This window comes from Numenius arquata, chromosome 5 (assembly GCF_964106895.1).
Source record: "Numenius arquata chromosome 5, bNumArq3.hap1.1, whole genome shotgun sequence".
Classification (NCBI taxonomy): Eukaryota; Metazoa; Chordata; class Aves; order Charadriiformes; family Scolopacidae; genus Numenius; species Numenius arquata.
This window is the reverse complement of record NC_133580.1, coordinates 1,873,481-1,886,563: the sequence shown is the minus strand read 5'-3', so window position 1 is coordinate 1,886,563 and position 13,083 is coordinate 1,873,481. Positions and strand designations below refer to the sequence as shown.

Below are 13,083 nucleotides of genomic sequence, written 5' to 3'. Positions count from 1 at the left end.
CATATTTTAACAGCTACATGAACTTGTATTTTCTTATACTAAGGCTGCATGGAGGGAGGAGCACATTTATGTAACTTTGCATCACCTTTCTTGCTTAATCAGCAGTGACTCAATCTTGATTTTTGTGAAGGGTCTGGAACTAATCAGATTACAAATCTTAGAGTATCTGCTCAAGACACATTTTTTTTTTTCGATTCACCCTGTCATGGCAGGAGAACATAAAGCTGGCAGACCATGCACCATTCCACCCACCTGACCCGTTCGTTGTCTTATCTCTGATCACAGTTAATGTCAAATGCAATGCGATGTGGTTCTCCAACAAAAAGTAAGGCCTTTTAATAACCTGTTGCAGGACTCAAAGAGAGCTTTCGGTTGATCTAGGTTAGCTCGGTAACAGGCACTGGTTGTGGTAGTCCTATTGTGCTGGAAACATCAGACCACACCATGGGAGCAGGAGCTCCTGGAGCTCTCTTCATAGATTCATAGAATGATAGAATGGTTTGGGTTGGAAGGGACCTTAAAGATCATCCAGTTCCAACCCCCCTGCCCTGGGCAGGGACACCTCCCACCAGACCAGGTTGCTCAAAGCCCCATTCAACCTTGCCCTAAACCCCTCCAGGGATGGGGCATCCACAGCTTCTCTGGGCAACCTGTTCCAGTGTCTCACCACCCTCACAGCAAAGAATTTCTTCCTGATATCTAATCTAATATCTATCAAATATCTTTTGCTTGGGCTACTCATTGAGGGCTCTCATGATGTACTAGTACATGCTCTACATGCTTAGGAGGTGAAGATTGTGGTCTTTTTGTAGTAGACTGGTTTTTGGTGGTCAATATGGAAACTGGTGGGGTATGTGGGTAATCGTCCGTGGGCTTTTCTGGGAAGAAGTTAGTATCAGAGGGAGGCAGTTCTGTTGGTCTGTCTTTGCAGAGAGAAGCCATTCTTCCAAAGGACAGGGGGTTGACTCACCCCTTCTCACTCAATGAATTCCAATTGACCCAATGGCATTTGCTGAGGTGAGGAAGGAATAAGAACCTCTGGATTTCCCCAACTGAGTGTTGGCAGGGAGAAATCCGGTCTAGGCACACTGACTCAGTGTAGAGATCTAACAGCAAACTTATCTAGCAAGCTGTGTGAAGTTTCCAGTTAGCTAATAACTGGAACTACTCTTTATGCGCCAGTGGCTTTGTTGCGGTCAGTAGGTGCAATAGGGGAACGCATTTGCCAGCAAATTCAGTGACACTTAAACAAACATCCTCTTGGCCCCCGTTTCTGCCCGTCCTCTTGTCGCCTTCCTGAAGATGATGTGGACACAGGGCTGAACTCTTGAGGTTATTCCCAGCACGTAACTGAAGGAGAGCACTGGGAAAAGTGTGAATATCCTCTCTGGTGAGCAGCCTCACCCCTCATTTGACTTGGACAACCCCACCTCATCCATCATACCAGCTTCCTGTCCTTCAGAGCACTGGATTATTTTGTGACGCAGAGATCCCTACTCAGTGCTCCTTCCCCACCTTACTAATGTCATTACTGACGTAATCACCACCTCTGTCAAGAAATGGGACTCCTGGCCTGAAATATGGAACAATACCACTTCACATTCAGTCACTCAGCTCCCAGCATGTCATCATGTCCCTGCTCCTCTACCATCACCCAGTCTGGTGTCCACCAGGGCTGGAATACTGCAACCGTGGCTCTGCAGAGCAGGTCACGGATTTTGGATGCCTATGCTTCCCACTTTTTCCTCTTGCATATTTTATCCTGGTGGAAGATGAAGACTTTGGCTACTGCTTTTGGGATTTTCACACATCTGGCAGAGGGGAGTCACGGCAGTAGCTTTGGCCAGGCTGCCAAAAATCAGGAAAACCTGGCCAAGAACCTCAAATGAATGGACTTTAAGGGAGAAGAGATGTTCACACGGAGTTACCGCAGTTCGGCAGCTACCTGCTCCATCTGCCGTCTCCTGCTGTGCTCCACACAGCCCTAATGCCCCCAGGAAGCACGAGGGACTTCAGAGCTGCCTTTGGGACTGTTTGGAGCTAATCTGTGAGTGTGCAGATGCTGGTGTGTCAGAGGAGGCAGGATGACAGACATCCGCAAAGGACCCGAGACAGGGAATCTTGCACTCGATGTGCAGAAGTCCCGCTTCCAGCTTCTATTCCCAGCTCTTGCGTGAGTCAAGGAGCTGAAGTGCTCCGGAGCTCTGTTCCCATGCACGCTAGCATACGTTTCTGTTTCTCAGAGCTGTCCTGTGGATTTATTGCTTTGCATCCATAAAGCAATTCGGGACTGAAGTGCTAAGAATTTCTTCATCTATTTATTCATCTGGTGAGATGAGGAAAATAGGGTATTCCCACAGATTGAAAAGGCAGCAGATGGAGAATTGCTGAAAAGTATTGATTTAGCTGGCCTGGAGCCCTACACCGAACTCATGTCCACCTTACACCTAGATTTTAAAGGACTGTTTAAACTTTATTGCCATCATGCTTGCTGCTTGCTGAGCTAAAAATACCACTGTAAGGTTGTTTTGACCTCCTAAGCCACACAGTGAGCTGGAGGTGTTTGGAGAAAACCTGCCTTACATTCCAGGAGACATCACAAATTATGAGTCAGTTTGAGTCAGTTTATCACACAGTATGAGTTTATTACACAGTATGAGTCAGTTTATCTTTCACTAGACCAGTGCGTTAAATGGACTAGGACAAAAATGAGAAGGGACATATGTGTCAGCATAAACTACAGCTTAGATTCACCTTCCCACTGCTTTTTCTTTCTGTTTCCAGTAAGTTCCTCTGAAAGAAACCATCCACGTAGTGGCTACAGTCAAGGGGACTTTGCAAGAAGGTGTAAAAATAATGTATGTGTGAGAGAGAGAGAGAAACTGTGACGTTCTGTGTTACCTTAAGCCTTCTCTCTTACAACACTCTCAGAAGAAATTAAAAAAACACCCTCTCACAGTAGCTTGATGTATAAATCACACTCCAAACAAGTGACGCCTACGTACATCTCAGTCTGAGGCCTTTTGTGTGCCCGAGCAAGCTACTGGCTGGCTGACACACCAGAAAGCGCTCTGTCTCCTTGTGTTATATACAATTGTGTGTCAGTCAGCCGGGGCCAAACGCTACAGCCCCCATTTCCAGGGCATCATCTCCCTCCAAACACGTCATTACCAACATGTTGCTGGTTTGTTGCATGGCTGGTTTTTACACATTGTGCCAAGAACTGAAGAGCTGCCGTAATTTGCAGTATCAGCAGTCTGGTTTTTTCATGAGTCCAGGTTATCTTGGATTTAAAGAATATGGTATGTTTGAACGGGTCAGGTCTTTGAATGTACGCATACTAACGGCTGTTTATTGAACTGTCATCTTATAGGCTAGATAGTACTTGAGGTTAGGAAGTTTAAGCTCATATATATGTATGTAAAGAGCTAATGACATGCCCTGGTGGTCTTGTTTGTCATGTACTTATGGACAGGGAGCAAAAGAGTGATTTTAGCTGCAGAGGAGCTGAATCCAAATCTATTTTCAGATGAGGATTTTCCAGCCATGTCCTTAAGCATGGTACATCCCCCTCCCATAAGCTTTCCCGTGTGCTGACTCAGGATTTTGCTATTTTACAACAGAAAGAATCTGGCCAAGCTGAATGCTGACCTGAGACTTTCCTCCCAGCCCAGCAAATTCTCCTCCACCTCAACATGCACATGAGGGCAAAGAGCGCCGGTTCCCAGCTGGCTGCCCATCAGTCGCTGCTCTCCCCTGCCCAGAAGCTGTCCTCGATACAGGGAATTGATACAACCAACAAATCCAGCATCGCTGGAGCAATCCTTACCTGCATTTTATTTTTAGGGTTTCTCCTGGTAAGATGACAATGTGGTCCTTTGAAATGCTTAGCGTTGGCTTCTCAAAAAATTCTTCCTCGGCAAGACCTGACCCAAATAAAGAAGAAATCATCATTAGACAGGCTATTCAGTGTGGGTAGAACAGGCACAATACAGCGGAGGCAAGCTTTTTGTTTTGTAAACAGTTCCCAATTTGGGGGCCCACACAGTGCTTGCATTTATACTGATGCAATTCAGTTGAGCGTGGAGTTAGTCGGGAAATCCTCTTAGTTTGTTTTTAGTTTACTTTGTCTCTTTCTTTTCTATCATTGAGCACTTGCTAATAATCTTTCTCTCCTTTTATTTAGAGCTAGCTTTATTACTGAATTATTGCAGTTTTAGGAGAACAGATTCATTTCAAAAGGATTTTACACACATATAAAAGTGGAAGGAGTCAGATCTTTGGGACATAATTTAATATGTAAACTCATATGTTACATTTTAATCAAGGGGAGAAGAGAAAACAATAATTCTGGGGAGCACCTCTTTGATTCACCACTGTATTAAATGCAATACTAAAAGCCTGCTTTTTCCCAAAGCACCACTCACAAATACTGCATTTGAACTAAATAGCGAGCTTTGTGGTTATGGTGGCTGTAAAGCTCCAAAGCAAATTTGTGGTGGTGTCTGGGGCGCCATCATCAGTGTGACGAGGTTTGTCAGGTCTCTGATGACAACGGTCTTTAGTGACAGTAGTGATAAAGGTCTCTCTCATCGTCATCTCCTGGCTCGGGAAATGTCTTCTGCATATGAAACTGTCCTCAGTGAGATGCATATCTGAGGGTACATCTATGACAATATAATTTTTGGAAAGTGCAACTGAGAAGAAACAAAAGTGAGGTTGGCCAGGCTGGGTTCCTTGTCCAAATTAAAAGTAACATTATCAAGGAAAGGAGAAAACAGACTTAGATAAGTATCTCAATTTCCAAAGCTCTGACATTAAAGCCGTATGTTTTCTTTCCCCTCCTGCTCTTCAAATCTATATCTTCTCCTTTGCCTTGAACTTGATAAGCCAGAAATCTTTAGCTGGGCTTATAACAGAGGCATTATTCTCAGCAGAATAGCAAAGATAACATATCTAGCAAAAAGAGAAACATTAGGGTTTAACTTTTCAACTGGATGAAACAGTGATTTTCTTGCCTCCCACCTCCCAGCTCTCATCTCTTTCTTGCTGGATTTGAGAAAAATGCTCTTAGCCTGGCATATTCTCGCAGTGTGGAGAGTGAATCACTCCCGCTTTGGAGAGTCCAGCTTCTTCCGTGAGCCATTCGAACTCCCATCAGTAACTCAGCAGAGACCAGTTAATCTCATGGCACCAGAGAATCCTTCCCAAGGGGGGACCCTGCCCAGACAGCGTCTTGCTGGACTCCCTTCGGAGACATTCTGACCCTTCCTGTAGACCTGGAGACTTTAAACTAGTCCTGGCCATTGCTTCAGCATCAAAGATATCCCCCTTGCCCCCACTTTTGTGTAACTGATGACACTGTAGCTCTATTTCCAAAGTCCTTTGCAGAATAAGAAGCTGGAGTCTGGCCAGCACAAGCTCCCTACCTAAAAACTGCTGTTACATGTAACAGCATCACACTTAGCAAAGAATCAACAGAAAAAGCCCCAAAACTCTGCAGGAGGAGACACGACCAGGCAAGTACACCCTTGCACTTGACCCCGAGTCCCCTCCAGTGTCTAGAAACAACCGGTTCACCCCGAGCATGGGCTGAACAGAGCATGCGTTATCTCATGGTGCTGAGATATTTCGGTGTCTTAAGACCACGTGCTGAGCTTTGCAAAAACAATCCAAAAAATGGCCAACAGTTTTGAATGCGTTTGTCGAGTGTCATTTAATTTGCTGGCTGGGGGTTGTGGGGGTCCCGTGGGGCTCTCCCGGGACACAGCTCCTACTGGGATCTGCTCTGGGCTGTTTATGCTGTGACTTCAGCCAGGTGCCGCTTCGACTTAGCAAATCCTGGGGTTTGAAATAATCCTTTATTTCTTTCCTCTTCTGCCTTCAGTTGTTCTTAGGGCTTAGAGGGGGCTTAGCTGATGTCTCGAGGTGGCCTTTTAAAGAGGCCTGAATTTTACCTCTCAGGAGCAAGTGTGACACTGTTGGCGGGGTCTGTGGCAGTGCCAGGCAGCTGGTGTTACTGGGACCGGAGAGCAACGCGGTCCTTGGGCTTTTATACTATTTGAGACTGTTTTTGCTAAAAGAAAGAAAAGTATTTTTCAATTATTCTGTTTATACTTCTGAGCTACTTCTTTCCCAAAGTTTATTTTGGCTTTGGCAGCTGAAGAAAAGAATAAGCAAAGTGTAATTTCAGTGCTTTTCTACCCCACGGAGGACAGGAGGAGAAATTCCTCTGCCACACACACATTTGATCGCTGCTGCCAGGTGACAGGGGGTTTATATAAACACAGCGTGTGCACTTTCTGGCACACCAAAGCCAAACCTGAGTGGACTGGGGAAAAAAAGTTGGAGGGCAAAACTGCTAGAGTAGTGGGGGAAGAGATTAGGCTGTGCTCCATCAGGAGCCTAAATACCAGAACTGGCAGGATGATGCTTCACAAAATTTTTAACCTCCTGTGGTCCCTTTAGAGCTAGGCTTCATTTTTTGGAGGCAAAGCCAAGGACAGCCCTGGGGCATGTTGGACGAGAAGAAAGGGATCTACTCCCCTTTCATATTTGGTTTATATATTTGAGGAGACTCATGGTTTTAAGAAGGCATTATGATGCTGCAAGCAGCTTCCTGCAGAGAGAAACAGGCATGGAGGCAGCATCCTGCTGGGCAGAGCAGCCCCTCTCTTTCCTCAACCCCACACCCTAACGTCTGTTTAGCTTTGGATTCTCATTCACACCAGTTCCATGGTGCCGGGGCAACTGGGATGGAGGTAGATACTGTTCAGCTTGTACAAAGACTGAGTCTTCTGGGACATTATGTGCAGGTCTCCTACTGGCTGCTAAGCTTTTGATGGCAGGGGTTGTGAAGCACAGGCAGGTGCGAATTAGTTCCGGAAGGGCAAAATTAACCCAATGTTGGCATCCCATAGAAAAACATCATTTAAATCTGCCATGTCGCTTAGTTGCAGTGCTTTTCCTTCTTCTTAGAATGAACATAAAACCATTTTGGTTTTATGGCTTTAATCAATAAATGTCTCATACTTCTCAAAAAAAGTTATTCACAGCTGCACTTTACATAAAACCTCTCAAACTTTGAAGAACATCTCTCTGAGGTAGTACTCTGTGGTCCGCTATAAAACCAGGACCTACAACCTGCGCCGAGTGGGGTGGGAGACCTGTGCTGCTGGACCAAGTCCTGCTGAAGCTGATGTGCTCTGATTGCCCAGCTCAAATGACAATGTCCAGGCCTAAAAGAACATTCTCTTCTTCTCTGCTAAATAATTTTGGTCCTGCTCTAGGGCTACAAGGGTCATAAAATTAAAAACGAGTGCTCGTGCCAACCATGTCATTACTGTAGCAAAGCTCTGCAGAGGAACAAGCAGCTGGGCAGGCTCTGCTCTGCAGAATGATGTATAAAGGCCCAGGAAATGGCATCAGTACGATGGATGTCCCCAACATTTTCTCAGTGAAGCTAACACTGCTGCCTGGTGGGGTGAGGAACCTAGTGCAGCATCCTCCCTTAGGCCCCCTGGCATGGCTGGAGGTAAGATGCTGGAGTAATAAGACTGCAGAAGTAGCAGAGAGCCTGTTACCTCCTGCAGAGCTACAGATAGGTCTCAGCACAACATCCCCACTGTAAACTGAGGCAGAAAGACAGGGTCCTCCTGGGAAGTGACGTGTTGCATCTGATGTTGGATTCCTGCCCTCAATTCCTTGTTGCCAACGCAAGTTGACTACAGTAAGACTCGAGAGCATAGCATCACCATGCTAAAGATAGCCCAGAGAAAGAGCCCTTCTGTCAGGCCTTCTGTCCAGAGCTTCATTGCACCATTTCTAATGCTGAGAGTTTATTCTAACCTTCAGTTTAGACTGTAACATTCTGCTCTTGTCGGTGAAAAGCCCAAGCACAGCACAACCACACAGATCCTTGGGAGTGAAATGTGAAAGGTTGACTGATACATTATCCAGGGAAGAAAAGTATATTGAAAACTGTTTTTCCTGGGATAATCTGATTTTGCAGCACAGCCAACATTAAACATGAGAGGATCTACAGGCAGAGGGGTAACGTGTGACCCCCCTCACCTCTCTGTCAGATGATTTCTAAGTCTGTCTCTCTTGGCTGAAGGAGATCCCTCCCACGCTAAGCCTGATTGTTCACACTAGGACCGTCAGTGAGCATGGAGAAAAACTATTTTTAATCTCTGTTTCTTATTGTAACAGTCTTCCTTCAATGATTCCTCCAGGCGCTGTAACGACCCGGTAGCTATCCCCAAAAGAGCACTCACAAACACTTGTGAGATTGAACGTGTCTAGGTATCGTACATGGTGACAGCCACCATCAATTTGATATCTGATTAAGAGATCCACATATCCCTTTTGGGCACCGCAGCACAGAGCGGAGGGGAAAGCTGAGAGAACAGTATCAAAGAGCACGCAACCTCCACATCAGATGACAAAGAAATAATTGCCAGGCAAACTGGAGACCGCAGTGATGACAGCTAAATGAAGCAGGTTAGACTAAGGCCCCGATTCCACAAGGACTTGGGCACACAAATAGCTTTTTGCACATGATTGAACTCCAGGGACTATTCATGTGTGTAAAGTCACTCTTGTGCATAGATCTGGGCCCTAGGACACATCAGATCCCATTAGACAGAACTGGAAGTCAGAGTTTTAGAGCTAATTTTAGTGGGGGAAGGGAAGAGGCATATACATGACATTTAAAAACTGTTTTGTTCATTGCTGGCAATAGATTGGGGGTAGTTTTGTAAGCTCTGCTTACCTCAAAGCATTTCTGAGTCAGAGCCTGGATCAGGAGCATAATCTGTGCTCTGAAAACATGCTGGAATCAATGGGGGCTGTGCAAAGAGCGTGTGTGGCCCTGGTCACCAGTAATAAGGTGGTCACCAGTAGTAAGGTGGTCACTGATAATACGGGTCATGCAAATGAAGAGCTGTTACCTTCACCGCCTGCCAGGGGAAAACTGGTGGGTCTCAAGGATTCATTGAAAAGCTGTGTGTGTTTAAACCAGTGGCCTGTAATCATTTTAGGATTTATTTCAAGGTTACCCCCTATGACAAGAAAAGACACAACTGTACTGCCAGCGTTATTGTATCACAAGCTTTGTTTGGTGTTTTTATTAAGTCTTCAGTTCCTGGAATCATCTTTCACTTCTTATTTTAAAGGCTTAAAAAGACAGTAGCAAATAACTGAAAAGACCTGTCTCCCCCTCTTTTTCTTGTGAATTTGGGTAGGACAAGGACATCCAGTTTTTGATTCTGCTAAGCTCATGCATTGACATTAATAAAATGTCTTATACTCTCAAAATGCAAAATTTTCTAAAAGAAATATTATCGCTAGTATTGACTTTCCCAGCAAAGGAGAAGGGATGCTCTTGTGGTGAAGATCTTGGCTGTAAGTCAGGAACAAACCTCTCAATTTTCTTTTTTCTACCAGCTGATGAGTTCTGTGTCAAACCACCTGGTGGGTACCGAGTCAGTTCGGAGGCCAAAGGCCCCCGTGATGGGCTGCAGACAGAGAACGTGTCAGTCAGAAAGGGCTGTGAGAGGGTTACTTACCCTCTAGACCTGATGTGGTTTGCTTGCCTCTCTCCCATTTCATTTCTCTCCTGATCTGCTCAGGGAGTTGCTTTTGATCAGGTTATTTACTCTCCTAAACCTCAATTCTCCATGTGTATATCAAGGATAATAATTTAACTTCTCTGTAAAGATTTAAACCGTTAATCTTTTCCTCTGCGTCTGTACAGTGCTTAATGTAGGGGGGCTGTGACTTCCCAGCATGTGCTGATACAGGCCAAACCCCTGTAGGTTACTGGTCTGTTCCCTGCTGAACTACTTTCCCTACTTTTCCTAGAGGAGGAGATGAGTAGGGGTTTAGACCCTGTCCTGTAGGCCAGAGCCAGAGCTTCCATTCCTACAGTGGCTGAGGAAGTTAATCCAAATTTAAATTAGCAATCACAAACTCGTCTGGAGAGATGGCTGAGATTCTTTCAGGATATTTGCATGCTACTGTTAACCCAAGAGTATCTTCTGGCAAAACAACAGACTTTGCGTTTTCATTTATTTCCAAGCCAGAGGAGCCAGTATTTGTTTAGCTGACTCATGAGAAAGGGGAGCAGTTCACACCCATTCTTCTTCTCTGCCTGCCACAAATAGAAGCTTTGTGTGGCTGGCTAGAGACAGTAGTTTGGGTGTAAATGTTCCCAGTGACAACAACAAAAAATTAAATCATTAGTCTCAAGTGGAGGAGATATCAACCCCAGCACAGTAAAAACAACTGCTAAGTAGAGCAAGTGTTTAAAGATAAGATAAGACATTGGCCTCGCTCTTGGGATTTGTCCCTACAAGGCTTTTCCTCACCCATAGATGCATCAGCATTTCCTGATGCAGTGGCACAGGGTCACTCTGGTTTCCTTCTGCAATCAGCAGAAGCCCTTCAGCAAGGCCACCTTATTGCTTTGTGTGCTGACACCTAAAAACCCCCGTGTCAATTAACAGGAACTTTTATCTGGTTTTCTGTTATCAAAACGTAACCTTCGGAGTTTGGCTACACCTGCTCAAAGGCAACTCCCTGGACGTACAATGCCACGTGTTTTCTCGGCTTGTCCATGATATGGATCGCCGTATCAGTCACAAATTTATGGAAAGAGGTCACAGAAAGCAACTCTAGGTCAAAATTGTTTGGTCTTTGGCGGCAGCAGCTCATTAATCAGAGCCATTGTTTTCCCTCTGACACTGTAGAGTCCTAAAGAATGAAGGAGATATCACCACCCTGTCCTGATGTTGAGTTATGTAGCGAGGGGACATGTCCTTTCTTTGTAACTGGATGACAAGTCCAGAATTTAGATCTACAGCCATAAAATAAACATGAAATCTGGGAAAGGAGGTGGCAACATCTGCAATCATCTGCCATGCACTCAAGCACAGTTTAAAGTATTTAGGAAATGCAGTAATCTCATGTCAATGGAAAAAAAGGCTGGGAATGTTGTTATTTCTTGGTCCAAATTATGGCAATTCCTCTGGGAAAGAGAAAACCTGGCACATCTCCATGATTAGGAAATATGCAGACCCAGTGGGAACGAGGCACACAAAAATAGAGACCACGCTATGTGCTAAAGACTTCAGGGGAAAAAAAAAATCAAAAAATGTGAGCTATGAAACTGTCTTTGCCTCTCCCCCAATGTGGTCTCCTGAGAAAAGCTTTATGGTTGCAGATGCAAGTGTTTCCAATGATTCACAGACAAGATTACTTCATAAGCGCTCCAAACATAGCTTTCATTCTTCCTTGACTTGACCATCCTGAGGAGAGGGCACATTCTTCAGACAAGGCTGGGAGTGAGAAAAGGAACAAGGGCGCACATTGGTCTCTCGGATGAACCATCATGGGGAGCAGCCACTGCAAGAGCCTGCCATATCTCTCTGCTGGTGGCTTTGGCCCCAAGGTTCACCCTCCACTCTTGCTGCCGTCCACCACAGCCACATGTTCTGCCTGCCCTTCACCTCCTCCAAATGAGGACTTACTCCTACTGAGTCTTCAGAAACTACATAGCATTTATCTGGAAGTGAATCTAGCCAAGATCTCTGTCCTTTCTCCAGAGGACTCTGTAGGAAAATGGGAAGGTAGAAGCCCATCTAGATCTGTCTCCAGATCCTTTCCAGGCTTCCCTGTGTCCCTGTGTCAACTCAGAATCAACACCACAGGTGAACTCCTGGGAGCCTGTTTGTCTATTGATGGATAGATAGCTGGATATTTTTATTGCCTGTCATGCCAGCAGTTCCTCACAGCTGCAGACAGTAAACCATGGATCAAGTTATGATTCTGGCTCATCAAAATCCTACGTTCAGTTCCCTGTAATCGGATCAGAATTGCTCTGTGCAATTTGTAATTTGTATGCGCTGAGTAGTTACTTAGAAAGTTTCGGATGCTAAGGAAGGAATGTTTTAAAACTCTTTTAACTAAATTACTTTGTTATTTTGAGTAGCTATCAGCAGATTAGCTCATTTATCAAAGGCGACATGTAAGGCTGAAAAGTCAACAGCAGTAATTCACAGACTTCATGTGTGTCACAGCGCAGCACTAAACGCTGTGTTCACTCACACATCAATGGGATTGAATTTGGCACCTCTTTATATTTCTTTCGAACTTATTTGTTCTGTACAGCTGCAAATAATGAAAGCAATTGTTGTGCTGACTCTATTCCAAGAATTATTCCCCAACCTGCTCGTGTGCACAGAAAGAATCAGTCACTATTGAAATCTATCTTGATATGAGCCAGGACCTCTCATGAAAAAACAAGCAGTAAATCTCTGTTGATGCAAGCAGTGATTTCTCTCTTGTGCCTACCCAGTTTAAACATTTATACCGGACTTTTAACCTGGAATAAAGGGGCTGCCTACGCTCAGGGTAAGAGTTAAGCTCTCAGGCTGGATATTTTGTTAAAGAGAATGGACTTTTTTTTAAGTCAGAGCAGGAGTAGAAAAGTTTTCAATAGGTCTTCTCTCCTTTTAAATCTTTTTCTATTGAAGTGACAGTAGCCATCAGATTAAACAAAAAAAACCCGGATAATTTTCTTTTCTGTGTGGATATGATATGGTAATCTTTTTGTATTTATTTTTTAATTATTAATCACAACATTATTGCACACTTCTTGGCAGACTGGAAATACATATAGTGATTCCTATACTGCTATGGTGGCACTTCCTGTAGAGGGAACACAGTGCACCAAGGCAATAAGAAAGCCGCACACAGGTCAGTCTGTCCACAAGGCAGGGGACAGGGAGAATGCAGTGGGGTTTATTTTTCTGTAGACACGAAATTGCCTTTAGTTCAGCATTTAGGAGGCAATGCAATAACCACTCCATGCACCACTTTATAATTCATCCCGACTGCCAGTAGAGGTCAGACTTTCAGCTGGCAATATAAAATATTAAGGAGGGATTTCCCTTAGGTTTCCATAAAAGTTGCTGTCAGGAGCGACCATCAGTGGTGAAATGAAATTTTGGCCAGAATTTAATAAAATAGTGCTGCTTTCACACATGTTGAAAATCTGTTCTGATGTCTGGTTGCAGAGGC

General features: G+C 44.6%; 1 protein-coding gene across 1 annotated transcript in view; it reads right to left on the bottom strand.

Annotated features, from left to right (window-relative positions):
- Positions 1-13,083, bottom strand: part of LOC141464295 (vascular endothelial growth factor receptor kdr-like) — a 131,346-nt gene that overhangs the window by 91,199 nt on the left and 27,064 nt on the right. The window contains exon 2 of the mRNA XM_074147101.1: positions 3,830-3,926. Within this exon, the coding sequence (XP_074003202.1) occupies positions 3,830-3,926 (97 nt within the window). The remainder of the gene's footprint in view (positions 1-3,829; positions 3,927-13,083) is intronic.